Source organism: Zosterops lateralis (genome assembly GCF_965231275.1).
Source record: "Zosterops lateralis genome assembly, chromosome: 9".
Taxonomy (NCBI): domain Eukaryota; kingdom Metazoa; phylum Chordata; class Aves; order Passeriformes; family Zosteropidae; genus Zosterops; species Zosterops lateralis.
The window spans coordinates 2,145,442-2,170,248 of record NC_139769.1 but is presented as its reverse complement, the minus strand read 5'-3'; the positions used below and the strand labels follow the sequence as shown (position 1 = coordinate 2,170,248).

At 48.6% G+C, this 24,807-nt stretch overlaps 1 protein-coding gene across 2 annotated transcripts; it reads left to right on the top strand.

Moving 5' to 3' along the window:
* The first annotated feature begins 653 nt into the window (after positions 1-653).
* On the top strand, positions 654-23,781 carry PGM1 (phosphoglucomutase 1). Of its 2 annotated transcripts, none has more exons than XM_083867102.1 (11): positions 654-941; positions 12,458-12,620; positions 13,111-13,257; positions 14,216-14,341; positions 14,850-15,040; positions 15,368-15,522; positions 16,502-16,617; positions 19,756-19,891; positions 21,317-21,500; positions 22,590-22,724; positions 23,556-23,781. In XM_083867102.1, the coding sequence occupies exons 1-11, from the start codon at positions 696-698 to the stop codon at positions 23,643-23,645; spliced, it is 1,689 nt and encodes a 562-aa protein (XP_083723228.1). In that variant the 5' UTR covers positions 654-695; the 3' UTR covers positions 23,646-23,781. The 2 variants fall into 2 exon arrangements, with proteins under 2 accessions (XP_083723228.1, XP_083723227.1); XM_083867101.1 differs by lacking the exon at positions 654-941 and adding an exon at positions 8,969-9,314.
* Positions 23,782-24,807: the final 1,026 nt, after the last annotated feature.

Here is a 24,807-nt window from a genome sequence, read left to right as displayed (position 1 = left end):
TAAAATCCCTGTGGATGTGACACTTGGGGACGTGTCTTACGCAGTGACCACTGCTGTGGACGGCTGGACTTGAAACATCTTTAAACCTCTTTCCTAAACCTAAAATATTCTATAATTCCATGACAGCGGCTCAGATCGAGGACACGGAGGCTGTGACAGGGGAGCATCGGTGGCACAGGAGAAGACAGGAGAGGAAAAGACAGGAGAGGACAGAACAGGAGAGGAAAAGACAGAACAAGAGATGACAGAACAGGACAGGAGATGACAGAAGAGGACAGGAGAGGAAAAGACAGAACAGGAGAGGAAAAGACAGAACAGGAGATGACGGAACACAACAGGAGATGACAGAACAGGACAGGAGAGGACAGAAGAGGACAGGAGAGGAAAAGACAGAACAGGAGAGGAAAAGACAGAACAGGAGAGGAAAAGACAGAACAGGAGATGACAGAACAGGACAGGAGATGACAGAACAGGACAGGAGATGACAGAAGAGGACAGGAGAGGAAAAGACAGAACAGGAGAGGACAGAACAGGACAGGAGATGACAGGAGAGGACAGGAGAGGACCACACAGCACAGGGATGCCGGTCGGTGCCGGGCGGTGCCTTTAAGGGGCGGTCGCGGGGCGGTGGCGGCGGCGGGGCCGGGGCGGCCTCGGTTCCCCCCCGGGCTCCCGGAACTCTTCCGGAGCCGGCCATGGTGCGGATCGTGACCGTGCAGACCAAGCCTTACGGCGACCAAAAACCGGGCACCAGCGGGCTGCGCAAACGGGTCACCGTATTCCAGAGCAATGCCAACTACACCGAGAACTTCATCCAGAGCATTCTGGCCACCGTGCCGCCCGCCGAGCGCCAGGACGCCACGCTGGTGGTGGGAGGCGACGGCCGGTTCTACATGAAGGACGCCATCCAGCTGATCGTCCGCATCGCCGCCGCCAACGGGGTAAGAGCTCCGAGCTCTCCGGGGCTCCGGGATGCGCTCCCGGCCCGCCCCGGCCCGGCGGAAATCGCTCAGCGTGTCCCAGGCGTGGAAATAACGCGGGGAGTGACATGAGCTGGCAGGGCTGGAGTGGGATAGCTCATGGTTCTGGCAGGAAAACTCCCCCCGGCAGCTTCTCCCTGCCCAGCCCTGCCGGAGCCTGCGGGCATTGGCCAGGGCCGAGGTGTGGAAGTGAACACGGTTTTGATCTAATTCCTTCTTTTTCTTCTTCTGGCTGTGGTTGGGTTTTCCAGCTAAAACACAAAACAGCGGGTCCAGAGGTGTTGGAGGGAGCAGCGTTCCCTTCCACAGCACTGGAATGCATCTCACTGGCATGAGATCTCACTGGGATCTCACTGGGATTCCTCCGTGGGCTCGTCCTGCTCCTGTCACTCCACAGCCCAAGGGAATCCCAGCAGGGAGTGTGATGTGGGTGGGGAGAGATGCTGAATTCATCCTACATTTTCCCTACATTTACTCTTTTTCCAAAGGAAAACGGTCCCGTTCTTCTGGGACACCAACAGCAGCAGAAAACATTCTTCCTCATGGGCCACAAATGAGAGAGGGCTGAGGGTGCTGATGCTTAGGGGAGAACCTCAGAGTTACCTGTTTCAAATTCCCAGGTGCCCCAATGCTTGTAAATATCTGACTTCTTAGGGAAAAAAATAATAATTTGGGATTGCTGCCTTCTTAGGGCACAAAGAAACAAATAACTGGCTTGGATTCTTTTTAAACCACCTAGAAATTTGTCTTTTGTGATGTGTGGCAGCTGCTTAACTTTGATTCCATAACTCAGCATTCCTGGATGCTGTGTGCACTTTTGGAAGTGATGGACAGAGCAGTGTCCTCTGATGGAAAAGCAGCAGGTTTATTTATTTCTTCTGGGAGGGGGTTGGAGCTGGAATATGCAGCAGGATCTCTGTGCACCATCGAGTGGGAAACTTGTTCCCTGGGATGAAAAGTGACTTTGTGCAGGTTTTTGGATGTGTCCCCGGGGCCTGGTGGGATGTGGCAGCATTCCAGGCACTGACTTCTCCATCATTTCCACTCCAGCTCCATCCCAGCCAGCAGAGGCCTGGGGTAGAGCCCTGCCGGGGTCTGGGGAGGTGTTTTGGGAAGTGCAGCGGGCTGGGAATGTCTCGGATCCTCCCCTGCACCGTGCAGTCACTCACGTACATGCAGAGCTGCCAGAGCTGCAGCAGAGGCTCCCCAAGGGCTGCCCTTTGCCAGCAGGAATTTGCCTCGGAGCACTTTGTCCAAGTGCTGGGACAGAATCGCCCCTACAGTCAGAAAATGTTCAGGAAAAGGCAGAGAAAACGGGAGGTGGAGGAAGGAAACATGTGGAAGAATATGTGGGTTAATAAATGAGCAGCAGGTAAAGCCTGGATAAATGCCCAGAGGTACAGTGGGGTGAGCTGCAGAGGGCAGAACCATTGGAAACTTGATTACAGGTATTTGCTACATTTTAGCAGCTCTGGCCTAAATAAGGCAGTGCAGGAACTGCATTGCCAAACTCGAGAGCAGCAAAACTCTCTGGTACCAAGAAATGAGGTGGCTGAAACCAGAGAGTTACTCCAGCATATGCAAAACGCTGGTTTTAAATAAATTTTGATGTGTTTGCCTTGTTTTGGAGTGCTTGAGGGATGCTTGGTTTGTGGGGTTTCTCTGTAATTGCAAATATCAGTTCCCTGGTGGTTACCACAGTGTAGTTAAGTAACAGTCTCTGAAAATCCTCTTTCTTCATAGTAAATATGAAGTGACTGGAAGTTCCCTGCCCTTCAAAGAGAAGGATGGACAACTTCATTCATGGTAAGAAAGTGCCCTGCAGGACAGGGAGCAGCACATGGAAACTTGTTCCTGCAGCTGTGAGTTTGTCTGGGACTCAAACATCTCCTGAGTCCAGCAGCCACCTCTGGGGGAAAACTCATGCTGAGAAAAGCTGAGTAATACTAATCAAACTGCTGGAAAAGTGAATTTTTTGATTAAGAGGTGGTTGATGAATGCTTTAAAATCATGTGGTGTTTTTTGGTGGAATGGTGCTCTCCAGGCACAGGATAAACCTGAGCACCACAACTGAAGGTCTTTAGTTTTACAACATAAAAGGAAAGGTTGCTAAAATTAGCTTGGATTTTGTCTCCACCTGGAATAGTTAATATGAAACTAAGTATTTATTTTTAAGTAGCAACTACTCAGTTTGTAGTCATGAGATTAAGGGGTATTTATCTTATTTTAAAGTTTGCATTTCTGTAAGTAAACTGAAATTCGGATTGTTTGCCACGCCCAGCTGGCATCCAGTGTAGCCTACCAACTTTGTTTTGGTCTGTGTGCCAGCTTTCCTTGATCTTATTCCCACATGGTGAGTCTGACTCTTTAATCACACAAACCAGATCTTCACAGCTCCTGTTGGAGCATCTCTGGTCAGCAGAACTGTGGCTGTGCAATAATTTTCTGTCAGCAATGACAGAAACTGTAAATCCATGTGTGACCATAGAAGCAGCACCAGGTTGATCCAGTGACATTTTCACCTGCTGTTCCCCAAATTTACCGTGCCCTTGGCTCCTTCCTGACTGGACATTTTTCCAAGTTGCCACAGTCAGGCACGTTGGTGGAAGGTGTTTGGAGTGCCAGGCTGTGCCTTGCATATTAAATAGTGCCTGCTTTTGTTTTATAGCTGCAGGACAAACAGGGCTTTTATTAGAAGTGCTGTTCTCTCCCCCAGGAAGTTTGGGTTCCTGCCTTGGCTGCTTTAACTTTTCTCCCCCCTCAGTTACCCAAGGAAACCAAATGTTCAAACCTGTTGCATTTATTTGTCACTGCTCTCCTTTGGTAGCTCCTTTTTAATTTGTTCTGTCCTGTCACAGCTCCCAAACCAGTTCCCACTGAGATCTTCCCTTTGAGTAAAAGCTCCTGGGATTAAAATCATCAAAATAAAGAAAGTTTTTCCAAAAAAAACCAACCATGGTTAGATGTGGTGATGCTGGATCTTCCAGGCCAGTAGAGGAAAAACCTCAATTTCTGACTTCCTTATGTTACTGTTTTTCTCAGAGGCAGAAGGGGAAATTGAGATGTGATATCTAAAGTGAGGAAATCAATACCACTTGTAGCTATTTCCTGGCTGCAGATGATGTGGATTTTAGAAGACAGCAGCTGCAGCAGCTCTCACAGCCTCTTTTTACACCAGCTTAGGCTCCTTTTTGCCTGTAAAGTTAATTGGCTTATGTCAGTTTACAGTGGAAGGTGATTAAGTGGTCAGGTTGTCCAGTTTCAGTGCCCCTTTGGAATTTTAAACTCTGCACTCATGAAACTCCAGCTCAGAGCAAGAGCTAAGGTGCTTTGCAGTTAATCTCTGCAAATCCAGCAGGCAGAGTTGAAATTCATCCTTGCCAGGGGTTTAGCTGTAATCTCCTGGGACAATGACTCTGCATGAGCAGATACCTCAGCTGGAACAGCAGAAATGTCTCCTGCCCTTTGTCAGGGCAAAGTTTGGGGTAGGAGAGCTGCTCTCCACGTGTTGTTCCAAATCTGAGCTCACCAGGATTGAGAAATCCATCCTATCATGATCCTGAGCTGGGCAAAATACTGATTAATGCTTCAGATGAGGAGCCAAAATGTATTTTAGAAACAGAGATTGCTTAGATATCAGTAGAAGTTCAAAGAATTCTGAAGTAATAAAAGTGTAATGTGTACATTTATAGCACATATTCATAGTACAAGTTACAGAGTAACAAAATAAACAGCAGATGGGATGGGTGGAGGACAAACACATCCAGTTTTCCAGAAAAACATAATTTCTGGGTTTTAAAATGAGTTTGTTGTAAGTGAAAATGAGGAAATTAAGCCTGAGCTGGGGGACCAGCCCTCAGAGAGGATCTGGTCTGGGTGTGGGAGATTCCAGCAGGGATGGCTGAGGTCATTCTGTAGGGAAGGGATTCCTCCCTGTGAGGCTGCTGAGGCCCTGGCCCAGGTTTTCCAGAGAAGCTGTGGCTGCCCCTGGATCCCTGAGTGTGTCCAAGGCCAGGCTGGACAGAGCTTGGGCAGTGGAAGGTGTTTTTTGGGTTCAGGTGCAGATTTCCAAGAGCACCAAGGGCCAGGAGCTCTGTCTCAGCAGTCTGGGACCAGAAATCCTGGAGCATTGAAGGCAATCCTGCTGGAATCCCTCCCCTTTTCCCTGGTGCAAGGGCAGGAGAGCAGAGATAAAATGCAGATTTGGGAATGCACCCTGGTGCAAGGGCAGGAGATCAAAGATAAAACGCAGAATTGGACATGCTTTGAGGGGCTGACCTTAGAACAGAAAGTTTCCCAATCCTGGTGGCTGGTGTGAGATTCCCTGGAAAGGAAGGCTCAGCTCCTGCCAGTGGGACAAACCTGGAGATGGGGATTCATTCCCAGCCCTGCCAGCCCCTTTCTCTGCCACCCAACTTTTCTTTTCAGCCCTGGTAGGAACAGAACAGTCTCTTCATGCTGGAGTGATTAATACGTGAGTGCACTCGTGCTGTTGAGATGGTGCCAAATAACTTTCTTCCCCTCTGCAATCTCTACAGCAACTTCCAAACTCAGATTTTAAATTAATTCTTAATAGAAACAAAGCATTTTGCAGTGGGGAGCAGCACTCCTTGTATGCCCAATAACACACTTGGAGTCTATTTATTTTTCCTGGGCTCCATTTGTCCTGGCATTACCAAATGTCAGTCCCAGCAGTGGCTGCCTGCCCCGGAGTCATCCTCTGCCAGGTTTTGGCAGCAGCTCAGAGGGTTTTTCAGGGCTCTTGGCACCCTCTGATGGCCGATGTGAAGGGACAGGACCTGCACTGGAGCTTTCCTGAGGGCAGGAGTTAAGGGAATGCGATTCTGCCTTATAAAGATGAAGTGTAAAGTGGTTTTACTCCATTTCTTGCCCGGGATTTCAGGCTGAGTGACTTCTTGACTGAGCACAGAGAAGGAGCAGAAGGAGATGCCTGTCACCAGCTGCTCGCTGTCAGAAATTCCTGCAAAGCTGGAAAATAAAGTTTGCAGCTAAACACAGCCCCACAGAGGGGACAATGGCTTTATCTGCTCTCTGAACAGGGACAAAGGCCTAGGAGAGGAAAGGGAAGGAAAGAAGAAGAGGAGGGAAGAGAGGGCACCCTGCACCTTGGAGAAGCCCTGCCCCGAGGGTGGAGCAGGGGATGGGAACAGGGAATTACCGCTCAGTTTGGCCTTTCCATGGTGGGTTCCCCCCACAATTATTTTTCTTGCCTGAATGCCTAAATATAAAACTGTAGTTTGGAGGAAGGCTGGGTTTGTGTCAGAGTGAGGAGCTCTAACCCTACCCCTGGTCCCAGGCTTGGGGAAGACTCCAGGTGAAGAAGGCTCCAGCTCCCAAAAAAGATGGCTCAGCTCACCCAGGGAGAGGAATTAAGGGGATCACTCAGGGACCATGAGAGGAGCTGTGGCTCTGCAGTGTTTAATGAATTTAAGCCCTCTCAGAACAGTCTTGTTTGTATTTCTATCATTAAAGCCAACAGTTAATTAATAGTTTTAACTCTGTTCTTATGTGTGTGAAGTGCAAAACTGTAAAATGAGATCTGGGGTAGGAAATATCCCTGTCTGTGCCAGGCTGGCTACTGGGAGAGGGAGATTCCCTCACCAGCCTCCACCTGCCATGGGGAATAAGAGATCCAGAAAACACAAGGAAAAGCTCAGAGGACTGGGGCTGTTTGCAGTAGCAGAGAGGGCACTCCAAGCCTAATGCCAAAGGACTTTTTAGTGAGGAGTTGCCAGGAAGAGGATGATGATCTCTGTGTTTGCTGTGCCAGTGAGGGACATATCCAGCAGATTGTAGGGAAGCACTTCCATCTACAAGGCTAATTATGCACTGGCAGGGCTTACCTGCAGAAAAAGATTCCAAAAACAAGTTCAGTCAACTCCCAGGAGGAGACCTGGGTGTTGTTATCCAGCTGTGGGGAGGGAGCAGATGGCCTGAGGGATTTGTAATGATCAGTCACCCCAGCAAAGCCTCTCTTATCAAATGACCTTTCCCCAGTCCCTGCCCCAGTGCAAAGGTGCTCAGCACCCACCTTTAGTGATATTTTGCACCTCTGAATCCTCTGGCAGCCAAGCCCTGCTGATCCTGGCTGGGGTGATCCCCAAGCCCTGAGCAGTCCTGGCTGGCCAGTTACTGGTGATTGAGTTCATCCCAAACAGTGCAACAGATGTTGCAGGAAAGCCCTGGAACTTTCCCAGGTGAGCACCCCAAGAGTGGGCTTGGTGTGGTTGTCCTTGTCCCTGTGCCTTTTACGCATTATTTTATATTTCATTTAATAGAATGTACATAAACATTGCATGAGTGACCCTCCTCCCCTGCTTAATTCAATTTAATTCCTCTGTCTACTCCACATGCACTGAATTACACACAAATTCCAACCCTCCATAGGCTTTTCTCTGCCAGTAAATCCAAGTGCATCCCGTGTGCAGCCACAGGAGCTGCTGTGCCCTCCTCCTGTCACTTAATGCCACGGCATTTCCCAGGGCAGCAAGAAGGGAAAGAGCTTGCTTAGGCCTTTTCCTGCCAGGTGTAATTTTGGGAGCTGGATTTTGGCTTCTGTGCCACTAGAGGGAAACCTGGGCCTTTGCATGGGAATAAAGAGCTGCAAGGTGCTGGAAATAGTGAGGGTGGAAAAAACACGAAGCAGTTTTGCTGTGCATCCCAGGCAGTCTCACTGATGGGGTGAAAGGTGTGTTGGTTCACACAAATCATCCAACTCCATTTTAATGGATAAATCAGGATCTTGGGGACATGGGCAGTGGTGGTCTTGGCAGGGCTGGGGGTTTATCTGGATTATCTCAGAGGGCTTTTCCAACCTTTATGTGATCTCCTTTGGAAGAAGATACATAAATTATTGGAGCAATGACAGAATCAGCACTGCAGGGAAGAGCCCCTGAGCACCTCCAGACCTGTCACAGCTCAGCTGTGTGTACACATCTCCTTTTTCCTGCTTTTAATAGTGGGACAAACAGACTCATTACCAAGTGCCTGCTCTTTCATTGCTCCAGTAATATCTATAAATTGTTTCCAGCAGCTCAGGCAGAGGATCTCAGTGTTGTTAAAGAAGCTTGGAGGAAAGGCTGATTTTAGAATCATGGGATGGTTTGGGTGGGAAGGGATCCTAAAGCCCATCCCATTCCATCCCCTGCCATGGACAGGGACACCTCCAAGCTGCTCCAAGCCCTGTCCAGCTTGGCTTTGGACACTTCCAGGGATGGGGAGTCCAATCTTCTCTTCCTTCATTGACCTTCCCCATGCTTGGGAAGATGAGGCTTCACAGCAGTTTCTGAGTCTCTTCTGTTTGTGTTCAGGGTGTCCCACAATGAAAAGCATTACAAGATGCAGTTTTCCGAAGCATTGGATAGTTTTGTGTGGTTTTAATCTGGCTGAGACTTGCTGGGGGTGTTCACTTGAGGCTCCTGAGGCTTTTTCCAGCTGTTCCTGCTGGAAATTCTCCCCGAGTTTGAGGGAGCCGTGGGAAGTCAGGTTGTCAGGGCAGGAGTCGCATGAGCAAACGGGAGGTAACGGATCTGTTCCCTTCCATTTTAAGAGTGACCTTTAACTCACCAGACTTTGCAAAATAGCTCCAGCAGGATCCTGCTGGAAGTTTGCCCCCAGAGCCCCAGCGTGCGGCCGGACCTGGCACTGCCCTGCGGATCTGGGGAAATGCCGGGAGCGAAGCGGCGCATCCCAACAGGGCTGGGCTGCTCCCACCTCCCTATCCCAGGGAGATCCACAGGGATTGACACTGCTGGGCTCCATGGCACGGCTGGGAGCAGTGCCTGTGGCAACCAGGAGGTGACAGAGAAGGCAGGAACCCTTTGCCAGCCTGGCAGTGAGGGAGAGCAGCGTGGGACCGTGCGTTCTCCCTGACATTGATCCCCCACCGCAAGTGCGAGGGCACGGCTTGGGTTACAGAAGGTGCAGGGAGCTATTTCTGGGTGTCCAACAGCTCCCCTCAACTCCTGCCTCATAGGTGGGCCATTGCTGTGTCAAGGTTGGGGGTTCATTTTTGGCATATTTGGCTTTTTAAATGCATCCGTGTGAGAAAAGGAGATGGAAGACGGTCCCCTGCCTCTGCTGACGGTGCCAACGGCTCCTTACAGCGACCAGAAACCGGGAACCAGCGGCTTGAGGAGGAAGACTTTTTACTTTGAATCCAAGCTGAACTATTTGCAGAACTTTATCCAGAGCATTTTTTTTTCCATAGACCTAAGGGATCGCCAAGGAGCCTCTCTGGTGGTTGGAGGTGATGGGAGGTACCTCAATAAGTCTGCAGTGGAACTGATTGTCCAAATGGCTGCTGCCAACGGGGTCGGTAAATGTTAAACGGCTGAATTCCTGTGGGGTGTGGCTGAGAAGTGCAGAAATCCATCAGAAATTAATTTAATTTCCCCCAAGGCTTTATTCAACTGCTAACAGTGATGTTTTTAATGGCAGATCAGCTGGGGAGTACAGAAATTAATGTTTTTTTGCTCTAAGTGTTGCAGTTGGGCAGAGAATACACGTGGAGAAAGGAAAATAAATTGTGCCTGGGGTTTGTATGTTCTTGTTTTGTGCTTTGACATGCCCCAAGCTGTTGGCACCTGTGGGTTTTTCTGTCTTTCCACGAGAGTATAAAGCCCTGGTACTTTTCAGAAATGAAGTAACAGGGACAGCCACCAGAGTGGCAAAGGAAAAGGAACAACCATGTTTTGCCTTTCTCACCAGGTGTAAGTTGTGGCTGTGGGATAAATGCTTAGGGAGCCTTTGAAAATTGATCTGAGAGTCAGCAAGTGAGTGACAGCCTTTATAGGGAGCTCAGTTGTGCTGGAATTTTGTGTTTTGGAAGCAGAGCAAGAGGCCTGTGTGTTTGTGGTAGATCATGGTTCATGCAATGGGCTTTTATCTTTTGTTTCTTTCTGCTTTTTAAGAAGAAAAAGTTCTGCTGTCTGTCCTGGATCTCTCAGTGCAGAGCAAACTTTGTGCAAAAGGACCTGGATTTTAGGAATTTGTTTGACAAAAAACCTGACTTGGACAATGTAATCAATAATGAGTGGGAAAATAGGAGGAGAGAATTTTATTCATTTAATTTTAAGATTGACCTATTTTCTATCTTGAGGGGGGGTGGAATCTTCAGGCATTGCAAATTAATGTCTTCCTTTGAAATCAGTGTATGGGGTGGGCAGAAGAGCTGGAAAATGTGCACAGAGCCAGGACAGACCTGCTGGTGAGGGGGAGATCAGGCTCATCTTCACCAGCTCAGACTTTTCTCTCCAGAACTGGGTCCAGGTCTGCCTCAATAATGGGATTTAGGGGGTATTTTTCCATGGATTTTTCTCCTCAGTGGTGCTCAGGGTGTGGGATTGGTGGCTTGGGCTGCATCTCCTGCATAGAAAGGGCTGTAAGAGTGAGCTAGGAACACCATGGAGCTGCAGCCACCGACTTCCACAGGCTGGAAAAGCTGTTCCCAGTTTTCCTTGGGTGGGAGGAGGGACTGCAGGAGGTCCCTGTGTGCACCCTAATGGGGCTTTCAGTAAAACCAGGCTGGAATTATTGCCTGGATGGTTTTGAAGTGCTGTAACCCAAACGTGCTGCACAAAGTGGGTCTGTTTTGAGAATTTCATGAAAGGTGTTTCTCCATCATTCCTGCCTGAGGTTTTCCTCCTAAGAAACTCCACAGACTCGGGAAGGATTAAGTGTAAATCGTTCAGCACATTGTTACACTGAGCAACCCTCCCCAGTGTTTACCACAGAGGATTTAGCATTGGATGAGTAGGGAGTGGCAGCTGCAAACCTCTGGAAGCCAAGGAGGACCCAAATCACAGAGCAGCTCATGTGGAGATGAGTGTTTCTTCCTTTCCTTCCTCGCTGTGGGGAAAAGCTGCAGTTCAGGTGTGCAGGGAGGGCAAGGACAGGGGATTTGGTGTGTTCATCCAGCTCTCCTGCAGCTGCTGCCTGTTTTGGCAGGAGAAATCCCTTGTTCTCCCTTCCTCTGCAGCATTCCTGGGGCACTGATGCTGCAGAATGTGACCCTCAGAGGGAAACTGGGGAGCAGGAGGGGAAGTTTTGGAGAGGAGCTTCCTGGAGGTGAATTCTCAGGGAAACTGCAAAGGAGCAAGGTTTGGAGGCTGGAATAAAGCTCAGGACAAGGTGTGTGTGAGAATGGGGAAAAAGCAAACCCTGTGGAGCCTGGGCTGTTTCAAATGAAACGTGAGGTGCAATAAATGAGTGATCAGTGTGTGGGCACAGTCAGGGCTCCAATATCAGCAGCTGGAGACAGAGCCCTCACTTTGGGTTTGTAAAGTGCTTTTTTTTCCCCATTTCTGCTGTTCTTTGGCTGAGATGCAGCTGGGCTGTGACAGCTGGAGCAGGCAATAAGTGATGGGCAGCGAGGCTGGGGCTTAGCACCTGGCAGTGCCAGGGGACAGGAATCACAGCCATCCCATGCCCTTGGCTCAGCACCCAGCACAGCTTGGGAATGCTCCTCTTGATTCCTGCCTCAGCTTGTGATTGAATGAAATCCCTCCTCTTTTCCCGGTCTGTTCTGGGTCTTGGTTGGTGCAGAGGAGTCTGGTGTGGTTTTAAATCCTGTCACCTCATTTGGGGGCTGTGGGAAGGAGTGTGTTCTTCCAGGGAATTCTGCACCTCCTGCTTTATTGCCTGGATTCTGATGCTGGTGTGTTGCTCAGCACATTGCTCTGGTTCCAATCTCAGTGATATCCCTGAATTTATGGGCAGGAGGTGTGCTGCCCTCTGCGAGGAACAATCTGCAGCTGCTCCCAGGATGTTCAAGTTTTGTGTTCTTTTGGCTTCTCTCTGCCCCTTTGTGTGTTCTGAAGGCAAATTTTGAGACCACAGCCAGAGGGAATGCTGGTGTTTTGTGGTGTTTAATGCCTGTGGAGAGCTCAGCACTTCAGTACATCCATGTGCAGCATTGTCACGGGTCTGGCTTTTTTCTTGTGGGGAATTCCACGGCAAAGTAAAAGAGACGTTTTTTCTCTAAATGAACTGATGAAAGACTATTTTATAGGTGGTAATCTGACCAAGAGTTCCAGGCTTTGTCTCTATACATTGTCCATGAGAAGGGAAAATAAGCTGTTGGGGGAGAGGGAAGCATTTTGGAGGTTTTATTCTGATTCTTATTAATTTTTTCTTTCTGGTAGTTTTGTTCATAAACCTGTCTTTATACCTTTTAAGTTTGGAGCCTGCTTTACTTCTCTCTTAGTCCTATCTGAGAGCAGAAAAAGAGTAAATAATTCTAGGAGACCTTCAAACCACTACACTAATTTTGGGAATGAGGAATTGGCGAACATGAAACCGCTACATGAATTCATGGAGGACAGAGAAGGGTCGGATGCACTGCAGGCAGCTCTGGCAGGAACAGGGCTGTGCTCTACCTGTCAGCAGAGTTTTGGGATTTGGGCTGGGGTTGGGATTTGCCCTGACAGAGCTCTGCTGTGCTCCTGCCCTCCCAGATCGGGCGCTTGGTGATCGGGCAGAACGGGATCCTGTCCACGCCGGCCGTGTCCTGCATCATCCGCAAGATCAAAGCCATCGGGGGCATCATCCTGACGGCCAGTCACAACCCCGGCGGCCCCAACGGCGACTTCGGCATCAAATTCAACATTGCCAACGGAGGTCAGGCCTTGAAACTCCCTTTTTACAGCTCTGTCTGCTTTATTTGGGCTGAGGTCAGGGTGAAAGGCATGGGAGACGGAAAGGCGGAATGTTCGAGTTGGGTTTTGACTGTTTGTTATGTTTCAGGAAGCGTGAGCTCTAACTTTTTCTCTAGTTAAATAAAAGTTTTCTCTAGTTAAAAGTTTTCTCTAGTTAAATAAAAGAGGTCGGCATTGCGAACCTCGAGTAGTCATTATTAAGTCCAAAAAGTAAATAATGTAAGTGTCACTTTAGTATTGAGTCTGTTAAATAGCTTTAGTAAAAGCTCAAAGCACTCTGTTTTGTCTCATTTCTCTAACAGCCTTCCCAGGTGATGCTCTGCTCCCCTCATTCCCTGGTCTTCCTCTCCCAGCAGGATATTCCCAGCCCAGGCCTTTGCTGTATTCCTGAAGTTCCCTCCTCTTGCAGTTGGATCCTTTAACATCCTCCCCTTGCCCATTTCGTTTTGCAGGTCCTGCTCCTGAAGCCATCACAGATAAGATTTTCCAAATCAGCAAGAAAATTGAGGAATATGCAATCTGCCCAGATCTCCAGGTGGATTTGGGCACCATTGGGAAGCAGCAGTTTGACTTGGAGAACAAATTTAAGCCATTTACAGGTAAATAAATGTTCTCCCTCTTGGCAAGAGTGAGGAATTGTGATGTTTCTGTGGCCATTCTGACCCCTCCTTCTCATCTATTGCATAATCTCAGTGAGGACATTTCTCCTGATGTTTGTTTATTTATTTGTTGATTTTGATTTATATAATTTTCTGTCCTACAGAAGTTTCTACTTCAGTACCAAAATCTTGATCTGTCAAACTTCCCTAAAATCAAAGGCTGTTTTTTCTACAAGGCAAACACGTACTTGAGAACAGAAAAATGCAGTTCAAGTACATTTTCCTAATTAAAAATTACAGAGTTTAATCTTTCAACTGATTTTTTCCACGGTTTCACATATAAAAGTTGTCCCTGTGAGTGGGAAAGCTGTTACATTTCACATGTGACTTTTTTCAGTCACCAGTGAAATATGAAAATAAATTTTAAAAACGCTTAAAAAATACTGGAAGTGTTTTTACCATCTCCCGGTGTTTGCAATTAACAAAGAAATAAGTTAAAAGATAATAAAAGTTGATATTTCTCTCAGTACCCATTCCTTAGTAGTGGGAATTTTATGCTGTATTTTATTTTCATGTTGGCTGCAAAGGTGAAACTTTTTGAACCATTAAGTTCACACTTCCCATTGACTTAGGTGGAAATTAAAGAGCTGATTTTATACACATATTTTTAAATTTAAGCAAAGTGGGATTGAGCCCTCTTGAAGGAAATCCAAGGAGGCTTAACTGGGAAGAGATTTACCTTAAGGATTTTGTTGGTCCATTTGTGACCTGATTAGCAGTGAGAGCCTGTAATTAAATCCCTAATTTAACCCCATTATTCCTGTCCCTATTCTGATTCTCTGTGGGTTTTGTGTTGACCCCTGTCCCTTGGCTCTGAGGACCCTCAGCACAGCAACAGGACTTGGTCATCACAATTCCAGGCTGTGAGGGTTGATCCCTGTGTCCTTCTCTTTCCCAGTGGAGATTGTGGACTCTGTGGAGGCCTATGCCAGCATGCTGAGGAATATCTTTGACTTCAATGCCTTGAAGGAGCTGCTGTCAGGGAAGAACCAGCTCAAGATCCGCATCGATGCCATGCACGGGGGTAAAAAGGGCTGGGCTTTGGGGCACCCCAAAGTGTCCTTGGGGATTTGTCACAGCAAGATTTTCTCTGAAATTTATATTGAAAGTTTTGGGGTTGGTTTGTAGCATACTGGATTTTTCTTTCTGGGAGCAAACTTCTTATGTCTTGTGTTATTTTCTTTTATTGAGTGTTGTGCTTTGGGGGTTGGAATGAGCTGATCTTTAAGGTCCCTTGTAACCCAAACCATTCCAGGATTCAGTGAAATGTTTCATGCAGTCCTGAAATGGTTTTGGTTGGGAGGGACCTTAAAACTCATACAGTTCCACCCCTGCCATGGGTAGAACTAGTCACCCAACCTTCCACTAGCCCAGATTGTCCCAAGCCCTGTCCAGCTTGGCCTGGGACACTTGCAGGGATGGGGTGGATTTTGATGGGAGCTCCTAAATCACAAAGCACCTAAAGTGACCCAAACTGAGGTGGTTGGTGCCGTGGCTGGGCCAACTCCTCCCTCTCTGTTTTGCTGACACAGTTGTGGGCCCTTACGTGAAGAAGATCCTGTGTGAGGAGCTGGGAGCCCCAGCAAATTCAGCTGTGAACTGCACTCCCCTGGAGGACTTTGGGGGCCACCACCCTGACCCCAACCTGACCTACGCTGCCGACCTGGTGCAGACCATGAAGACAGGAGAGTACGACTTTGGAGCTGCCTTTGATGGAGATGGGGTAAAGGAGCTGCTCAGAATTCCCTTTCCCTCTATCCAGCTCTGGGCACTGAGGTGCACCTTTTTTCTCTCCTCTGGAATCATGAGTGAAGTGAACCACTCACAGTTTGCCACCACAGAAATAGTTGGATACTGTGTCAAAAAGCCCAAACTGTATTTAAATATCTTTAAAGCTGTAAAAAATCAGCAGAAAGGTGAAACACTCCAGAGCTGCTGCTGAGTAACACCTTCAAAGCTCCGTATTTATTTCAGAAAACCTCTGGGGAAAAAATTGCTGGGTTGATGTGCTGGGCAGGGAGCTGAGCTGTGCCTGTGCTGTCTCCCCCAGGACAGGAACATGATTTTGGGCAAGCACGGCTTCTTTGTCAACCCCTCGGACTCGGTGGCCGTCATCGCCGCCAACATCTTCAGCATCCCGTACTTCCAGCAGACCGGGGTGCGCGGGCTGGCCCGCAGCATGCCCACCAGCGGGGCCCTGGACAGGTAACACCCCCTGCACGGCCAGGGAGCCCTGCCAGGCCAGGACATGCCCCTGCAACAGAGTCATAAGGTTGGGAGGGATCTCTGAGATCACCGAGTCCAACCCAGCCTCAACACCTCAACTAGACTATGGCGCATCCAGTCTTTGTTTAAACGCATCCAGGGATGGTGACTCCACCACCTCCCTGGGCAGGCAATTCTGTTGGGAAAGATGAGACAAGAAAAGCTTACAGATATGATTGCTTGGTAAAAGATTCTAAAAATATAAAACGTCTGAGTGAAATAGAAATGAAAGTGAGCTTTGAGATGTAGGCATGGCAGGTGGAGATGGGTTGAGTGATAACAAAGGGACACCAAGGGGCCCAAGGGTGTAGCCCTACCAAGGTATCAGGGAAAAGGTAGATAAGAGAGTAGCCTTTAGAGTTTAGAATACAGAGTGATATGGTAATATAGCAGTTCTCATAGGCAAAGTCTGTAGGTTTTTTGATTTACACCAGTTGGTCACTGTAAATTAGAACATTCAACATAAAAGGAGATATAATATATTGTAACAAGGACCTTGCTCTCTTACCCCTCTTACCCTCTGACTCTCTCTCTCGCCCTCGCTCTTTGGGGCATCCCTTCAGCTGAGGCTGGTGGCTGAAGGTAGGCCCTTTTACCCACAACCTATGCAATAAACCCACGTGTTCCTGGTGTCTCAGGTCTACAGAGTTCCCTCCCTCCCGTCAACAGATGCTCCTACACAATTCCAGTACTTTGAGATCTGCAACTTAACGTTGCTTTGACGAGCTGTGTGTTTGTATCTGTCCTGTAAATGCACATCCCACCCATCTCCCAGATTCACACTGGGGTGAAATAGAGGGATTGTACCAAAGCAGAGGCATTCCCTGCCTTCAGTGGCACCCCAGGAGAGCTGCTGATCCCATTTCCCCTAGGATCACCAAGAATCCAGGGATGTGACTTGGCCTTCTTACCTTGGCAGGGTGGCCCAGGCTACAAAGATTGCTTTGTATGAGACTCCAACGGGCTGGAAGTTCTTTGGAAACTTGATGGATGCAAACAAACTGTCTCTGTGTGGAGAGGAAAGTTTTGGGACTGGTAAGTAACAGCATTCCCAATATCACCCATGATGGTGTTGTTCCTCCTCTTAGCTGTTTTTTATTTAGAGCTTGGGATTTATCTTTCATCTGCTGTTGTTAATACTTGTAAAATATTGAAATATCAAAAAGGCTTGGAGGAATTAGTGTAGAAATGAACACAAAGGTTTTGTGAGGTAGGAACTCCTTCTCCTCCAGTTCTCCAGGAAGGCACGTGGAGATAGGCAGGAAGCTTGGGGGCCTCTTTAGGAGCCTGGTCATTGAGTCTGTGGGGATTAAATGCAATGCTAAATGTATTTTTCAACTCCTGGTGGCCAGGAAAACCTTCTCAGTGTTTTCATTTCTGGAAAGAAATACGGTTTGGAGCACGGAGTTTTATTAGGGAAGGTTTCAGGTCAGTATTAAATCTCTGAGCTTAATAGGGCCCTCATTTTCCCGTTCTGAAAACAAGGTATGATTTATAAAGTTTAAATTAACACTTGCCTTTGAACAGCCTAAGTGAGTTACTGAGTTACAGAGAAACAAAGTGAACATCACAAGGAATTTACTGGGGGTGTGCAGGGAAGTTGATGGGAGCAGGATTTGCTGCAGGTCAGAGCAGGGTGCTCAGGACAGGGAGGATTCCCAGGAGGTCTCTGCATCCCCTGAGCTCTCCCTGCCATCTCCCTGTGGTTTTGTGTCCTGCCTGTGGAAATGGGACCTTTCCTGGCCCTGGTTCCTGCACAAAGGCTGAGTTTAATCTGGTCTGAATTCTCCCTGAGATGTTGTTTCTCTCCTGTTCTGTAAGGATCTCTGCTGGGATATGCAAGGCACAAGGTCCTGAGGGAATTTCTCACTCAAACCTTGTGTGTTTTCATTCCAACACTCCAGAAAAACCTTTTAGCTTGTGTGTGGGTGCCTTAAACCCCCAAATACCTGGAACAAAGTGCTTTGTGGAGCTGGGACACACAGCTTGACAGGAAAGGATTACCCCAGCTTTGCTGTGGCTGAGGAAATGGGATCACAGCTCTGGGGGAGAGCAGCTTGCTGTGGGGCTGAGCAGCCTCCAGGGACAATATTTTTGCAGTCAGATTTTGCCGTGATATGTGGGAGTGGGATTTGGCTGTGAGTTGGAAGGAAAGGTGAATTTCAGAGAACCCGGTATCTCTGTAAGGAAATCTTGAAGTAAAGAAAGATTCTGGAGTTTTGCCCTGAATGATTTCAGCATGTGCTGAGTTTATATCCTGGACCTTGGCTGAGGAGAGCACACTGGTGCTTCAGGAGATAAATAAAACCAAACTCCTGGAACCTTTGATGGGAAATGATCTCAAATGAGCAGCTCCCCAAAACTCTTTCCACCTTTGTACGAGCAACAAGCTGAGTTTGTCTCCATCCCCCAGCAGGTAAGGGGCTGCCTCCCAAATCAAAGTGATTCCAGTGGCAGCAGGGGCTGAGAGAGAGGTTTGGGATTTTGGCCAGGCAGCAGCAGCACATCCAGGTGGGGGGAGCTGAAGAAGTTTGGGGGAACAGACTGGGAAAGAGCCCAGGAGAGCTGGACTCCCCTACAATGCAAAGGGGCTTGTCCATGTGGCAAATGCACTTAAGAAGGTAAAGGGAATGACAAGGAGTGAGGAGGGTTGGTTGATAGGAAATTAATGAGGACTTGTTTGGAGCTGGGCAGAGTGGGAGTGTTGAAGGGGAGAGAGGTGAAGGAGCAACCAAAGGACTCAGTAAAAATTGAAACAAACTGCGAGGCAGTGGGACTGGAGTCCAGCAGCAATTAGAGTAATGGGACATGACAGAATTCCTGCTTGCTTCCTTGGGTATTTCATTCCAGCAATAAGCTGATACATCACATGGGACTGGTGTTTATTTAGCATTCCTCTCCATCACCTCTGCCCAGCTCTCTCTGCTCTGAGGGACTGTGGGGATAATTTATGGCCACATCCACAACAGTGGGATTTGTGCAAAGTAACCCCTGCCCTGCCCCCAGCCCTTTCCCAGAGGATTCCCACTCTGGCACTCCTTCAGAGGGTGGCATGGCAGCTCTGCAGTGCTCCTGGGATTTCTTTAATACCTGTTTGGAGGCTTTCCAGACTGGGAAGGAGAAAACTTTGCAGCTGTGGGGCTCAGGGTCAAACTGGCACACCAGAGGCACCGAGTGTGGGCTGAGTGTGTTCTGGGCCACCTGATCCCATTTCATTTGGGGGCTGTGTAAGGTCCAGCACCTCTCAGGTTTCCCCAGGGGTCAGTGCTGTGTGATCCCACTGTGCTTCCAGGGCAAGGCTGGGCTGCCTCTGGCTGCTTCCTGCTCTCCTTGCAATGCCAGCTTTGAGGGAATCCACAACGAGGGGCAAGGGGCACAAACTGAGGAAATTCCACCTGAACATGAGAAAGAACTTCCTTACTGTGTGGGACAGATTGCCCAGAGAGGTGTGGAGTGTCTCTCACTGCAGACAGTCAAAAATCTGGATGCAATCCTGGGCCCAGGGATGCCCCACTCTTGTCCCTTCCAACCTGAGCATTCTGGGATTCTGTGAATGCCCCTCTAGCCATGACAGGAGCTTTTCCAGCCCCCAGTGAGAGCAGGCTGGAGGCTCTCCTTGCCTCTGCTGTTGCCAACCCCATGGCTGGTGCTCCCTGCCCTGCTGCTCCTCTCCCAGTTCTGGGGTGATTTTAGGGGTGTTTGGGTTCTGTCCCTCAGGAGGGCTGACATTCCCCTTGATCCTGGGCCAGGAGATGATCCCAGGGTGCTCCTTTGCAGGCAGGACACAACAGCTGCTGAGGAGTTGATGTTCTCCTTGTTGATGTTCTCCTTGTTGATGTTCTCCTTCCCAAGCTGCTCCTTCGCATTTGCCTTTTGGTTTTGATTTGATGCCTTTTTTACTGTGCATTCCCCATTATTTCCTTGGGAAGCGAGTTAAGGATGTGTGAACAGTGTGTGTGTGTGGGTGTTAAAAGATGCTGAGTGTTTTATTTTGGGCTGAAGCTGGAGCTGATGAGATCCTGACCCGTTTTAACGACACAGCAAGGACGGAGCTCTGGAAATGCTTCCCATTTGTGAGCTGTGCAGCTGCCAGGGGGATGAGGGAGAGGAGATGAGGTGGGGACTGTGGTGTGGGAGGAGTGGGAGTCGTGTCAGTGCTGTGGCTCCCCACAGGCTCCGACCACATCCGAGAGAAGGACGGGCTGTGGGCAGTGCTGGCCTGGCTCTCCATCCTGGCCGCCCGCAAGCAGAGCGTGGAGGAGATCATGAAGGACCACTGGCAGAAGTATGGCAGGAACTTCTTCACCAGGTGGGGAAAGTGCTCCTGACCCCTCCCATTCCCTGATGGCACTGTGGGGCTGTTCCTGTGTCACTCCATTGCTGTTTGTCCTGCAGGAATTTAAAACTCCCCAAGCATTCCTGCCATGAAATGGGGATTCACCATAACCCTTCGTGGTGCTCAGCTTTGGGTTGTTACTCCAGGCATAAATCTGGTACCAAAGTCTGGACATTTTATACATGCAAAGCATCTTTTTTTTTTTTTTTTAATTGAGATTTTTTCCTTCAAGAGTCATTTTTTTTGCCATGGGATCAATATTCTTGAGAGCTCACATAACAAGTTAATTTGTGACAGCAGCATCTCATAGAATGGATGCCCAGCCCCTTAGCTGTTATTTATCTGCTTGAGTTCCTGTCCAGTCCCCAAATACTCAAATTTTAGCTGCAGCAGACATGGAAGATCTCAAAGGAAAGAATGAGAACCAGCCTGCACACAAGCAGAGGTGGGAACACTGTGAAAGAATTAGGCAGAAATCTTTCAGCTTGGAAGATCTACGTGAAAATTCCATCTCAAATTGCCAAGCGAAAGAATTTGCCTTTCCTTTGTTTTTTTTTTTTTTCTTTTTCCCAACTTCCCCCACTCACCACAAAGCCAGCACACATCTGAGGCATGGAAACCTGGGGAAAAATGCCAAAGTCTAGGATAAAAAAGCAGCCTTTTAGCACTGGAGGTATGTGTGCTGAGCACGGGGCAGGCGGCAAACAGAGCGGCACAAATCCCACTGGCAGAGGGAACACAGAGTCTGGGATCCTGGAGAGGGCTCCAGCCACCCTCTACTGCCTCTCCTACCCAGGCAGGGACATCAAAGCTGGCACTGGATGTTTTCCTGGTGCAGTTGCTGTGGGGATACACTGAGGGTGTTTGCAGTAACCATGAGGGAGCTGGTGGGGTGCTGTGGGCAGAACTGCAGGAAACTCTTGGCAATCAGTTGGATCTTGGTCTTGGCCCTCTGTCTGTGATACTTGATGTGAGACAGCACTTTGTGCTTTCATCTCCTGGCACCAAATGCCTGTGAAGTGCTGTATCCCAAGGATCTGTATGGATGTGGCTGTAGTGCTGCACACGGATCCTCCTCTCTTTTCACAGAATCTCACACTGGGTTGGCTTGGGAGGGACCTTAAAGCCCATCCAGTGCCAACCCTGCCATGGGCAGAGACACCTTCCACCGTTCCCAGACTGCTCCAAACCCTGTCCAGCCTGGCCTTGGACACTTCCAGGGATCCAGGGACAGCTTCTCTGGACAATGTGTTCTCATGTTTTTATGAGCCTTTTCCACCTGACCTCCCCTCCACAATGAGAGCAGAAAACACCCACAGAGCTCAAGAAGTGCATCCCAAACCATCCCAACTCATGCATCCCCCCCTCCCTGAGCCCTGTGTGTGGTGCTGGCTGCAGGTACGACTACGAGGAGGTGGATGCAGACGCTGCCAACAAGATGATGAAGGATTTGGAGGCGCTGATGTTCGACCGCTCCTTCGTGGGGAAGCAGCTCTCGGCCGGGGACAAAGTCTACACGGTGGAGAAAGCTGACAACTTCGAGTACAACGACCCCGTGGATGGCAGCGTGTCCAGGAACCAGGTGGGCACAGTGTGTCCTCCAGGGCCTGTCTCCATGGAGAGCAGGGGGTTGGGTACAGGGGGGAAATGGGGAATGAATAACTGAACCAATATGATTCCAACAGAAGCCATTTATTGTTTACATTACATGGCAGATATAGATTCTAGGTCTGCTGCCTCTGCTTCCCTTATTTAGGGTTTACATTTTTTGTAGACATTTTCTCAAGCTCTCTTCTTATTTTTGATCCTGTTGTTTTCTCAGTAACCTTGATGAATTCCTGAGAGCTCTAACAACAAAACTTTGATAATATTACTCACAACTTTGATAATATTACTTGATAATATTACTTTGATAATATTACTCACAACCAATTTAGCCTGTTATACAGATATATTGCTACAGCTGGGAATGCTGTGTCTTGTTCCAAGTCCTCCAGTGTGGGTTATCACAGACATCAATCCCTCTGGGAGCAGGGAGAGGGTGACACAGGAGCCTTCTGTGGCTGCCTGAAGAGGAGGGATGGTGCAGATCAGGCTGGGAATCATGGAAAACACCTTGGCCAGCCACGAGCACAGAGCTGAGAGGCTTTTCCCTCCCGTGTCCCCATGTTAGTGTTGAAACACAAAATCACAGAATGATTATCTGCAGGTGCTTTTATTGAAGAGCTCTGGGAATCAGGGGTACAGGGTACAGACCCAAATCTGACTCTGACATGGATTAGGGATTGACATGTTTTTATACCCTTTCATTATATAACTACACATTAATTATCAAACCTATATTGTTCTATTGTATATCCAAGGATGAATTATTGTAGTTTTCATCAGGGCCCCCAAACATCGTCTCTCATGATTCTTAAACAATAATCATACTCAATTACCAAACAATCATTACATTTAACAATCATATCACTTACCAGATGATGATGCAGGTGCAGTCTCACACCATCTAGTAAAGACAAAACCCAACCTTTCATTGCTGGGACCTACATAGTTTTGGTTCCCTTTCCAGGCCTATCCAGGCCCAACTTTTCTTCCCACCTCCCCTGACTCTATTGTACACAATCCCCATGATTTTTAGAAGCGTTTTAACCCCGTGCTATCCCCCCAGGGCCTGCGGCTCATCTTCTCCGACGGCTCCCGCATCATTTTCCGGCTGAGCGGCACCGGCAGCGCGGGCGCCACCGTCCGCCTCTACATCGACAGCTACGAGAAGGACGCCCAAAAAATAAACCAAGATCCACAGGTGGGTGCTGCACCTCGGCCCCTGACACTGCTGCCTGCCACAGCTCAGCCTTGCCTTGCTTGGAGCTGTGTGGAGGTGGCAGGAATTTTGGGGAGGTTTGGTGTCTTTCATCCTGGTATTAATTGGATTATATTTAAAAAAAAAAAGCTCAGTGTGGAGCAAGTTTTAATGGGAATCCCTCACAGCTGCCTCTGCCACAGCACAGTTTTCCTATCTGTGTTACCCCTGTGCCTGCTTTAAAAAATATCAATTGGGTCACAGGATGCAGCTGTGCCTAAGGTGAGACTGCCCAGTTCTGTATTGAGTGCAGTGAATGTTTTGCAACATCATTTACAAATGCTGCTGAGCTCTTGTAAGTGCTGGAGGAGGAAAAGGATCCTCCTCTCATGTGTAGGTTTAGCCTGGATATCAGGAAAGAGTTTTTCACCCAGAAATGGCTGGACACTGCCCAGGCTCCCCAGGGAATGGGCACAGCCCCAAACCAGAGCTCCAGGAGTGTTTGGACACTCCCAGGGACAGGGTGGGGTTGTTGGGGTGTCTGTGCAGAGTCAGCACCAGTTGGATTCCATCATCCTTCGAGGATCCTTCCAGCTCAGGATATTCTCTGATTCTGTATTCCCCACCAAACACTCTGTGGGCTCTTTGTGCCTAACTTACTGTGCCACAATTGCCAAAAAGACTGAAAATCCCCCATTCTGACAACTTTGGATTTCCCTAAATCCTGTTTTCCGATGTGGAGTTTGGGGTACAGCACAGGGAAGGTGGCAGCAGCACCACTGGAGCTTGGGATTTTCTCTGAGCAGTTCTGAGCCCTCTCTTTCCTCCCTGCAGGTGATGTTGGCACCTCTCATTTCCATTGCACTGAAACTTTCCCAGCTCCACGAAAGGACCGGCCGCTCGGGGCCCACCGTCATCACATAGAGCTGGAGTGTGTCCTGGGGCAGCCCAGCCCCTTCCCCTGTCAAATTGTCACTAAAAGAGGAATATTGATTCTCTCCCTGTATTTAAGAACACTGTTTTGCTGCTAAGGATAGCCAATAAACCCCAGCCCTCAGCACCCCTCGTCCCCTTTGCTGCATCTCTTTGTCCCCTTGGGTTGGGTGTGGTGCTCTTTTACACAACCTTTGGGGCAGCAGTGGACTCCTGGCTTTTTCTTAAACAGAAGGGCTCTAGGAATATCAGAGACACTAAATTCTTCAATAATTCACAGGCTTTTTTTACTGTCTTGGAAACTTTCCTGGGAAAGAAGCACAAATATTTTATCCCGGTTTGGATGAAGTTGTTTGGTTGGATGTGGACAGTAAGAGCCTTGGAATAATCAGATTTGCAGGCATTAATGTGCAATATCTTATCCAAGGGCACAGAGAGGGTCACTCTGGAGACAGCTGTAGCTTGGTTTGATGTTAGAGCTGTACAGCTGCACCTTCCTGCCCTTTTCCTGGAAAAATTCACATTAGTGGGATGAGTTTAAGTCCTGTCCCCTCTTGGTTTGTTTGTGTTTGACACCCAAATCCTGCAATTTCCGTGGCCCATCTCTATTATCCAGGAATGTGGAACATCCCATCCTCCTCCAGACCTGCCAGCACCACTTCCAAGGGTGTCTGGGTGTGCTGACAAAAGGTTTTTTATCTCACCTGTGCACAGGTGAGGGGTCTCTGCTGCTCTATCTGCACTGACAGTTCTGCTGGGGGAGCTGCTTTGCTGTGGAGTGGATAAAACCCCTCAAAATGCAGATGCAAATAATCTAAAAGCTGAGGTAGAGCCTGAGGCTGGCAGAGCTGTGTTCTCCTGTGGTCCTGTGCCTGCCCAGTGCTTCCCTTGGCAGGATTGTTCCAGAGGTTTCCCCCACTGCTGAGCACTACACCAGGAAGCTGGGATTAGTGGGGGAAAAACAATCTGGCTGCTCTAATTTGCCTTTCAAGCATTGTGTGAACAAGTGACCCCGGAGTTTATGGTTGGCCTCTTGTTAAAGCAGGTCAGTCCTGGGTTCCTCCTAATGGAACTGGGAGTGTTTTTCAGTCAAACTGTGCTAAAAGCTGCTCTCTGCCCATCCTGGTGCTGACTGGTGCTAACAGACTCACCC

Bases quoted from the DNA above. Each gene is read 5' to 3' on its own strand.
- PGM1 (XM_083867101.1), top strand. From the start codon at position 9,057: ATGGAAGACGGTCCCCTGCCTCTGCTGACGGTGCCAACGGCTCCTTAC. The intron at 15,523-16,501 runs GTAACACCCCCT...TTACCTTGGCAG, and splicing joins ACCAGCGGGGCCCTGGACAG to GGTGGCCCAGGCTACAAAGA. The intron at 22,725-23,555 runs GTGGGTGCTGCA...TCCTCCCTGCAG, and splicing joins AAATAAACCAAGATCCACAG to GTGATGTTGGCACCTCTCAT.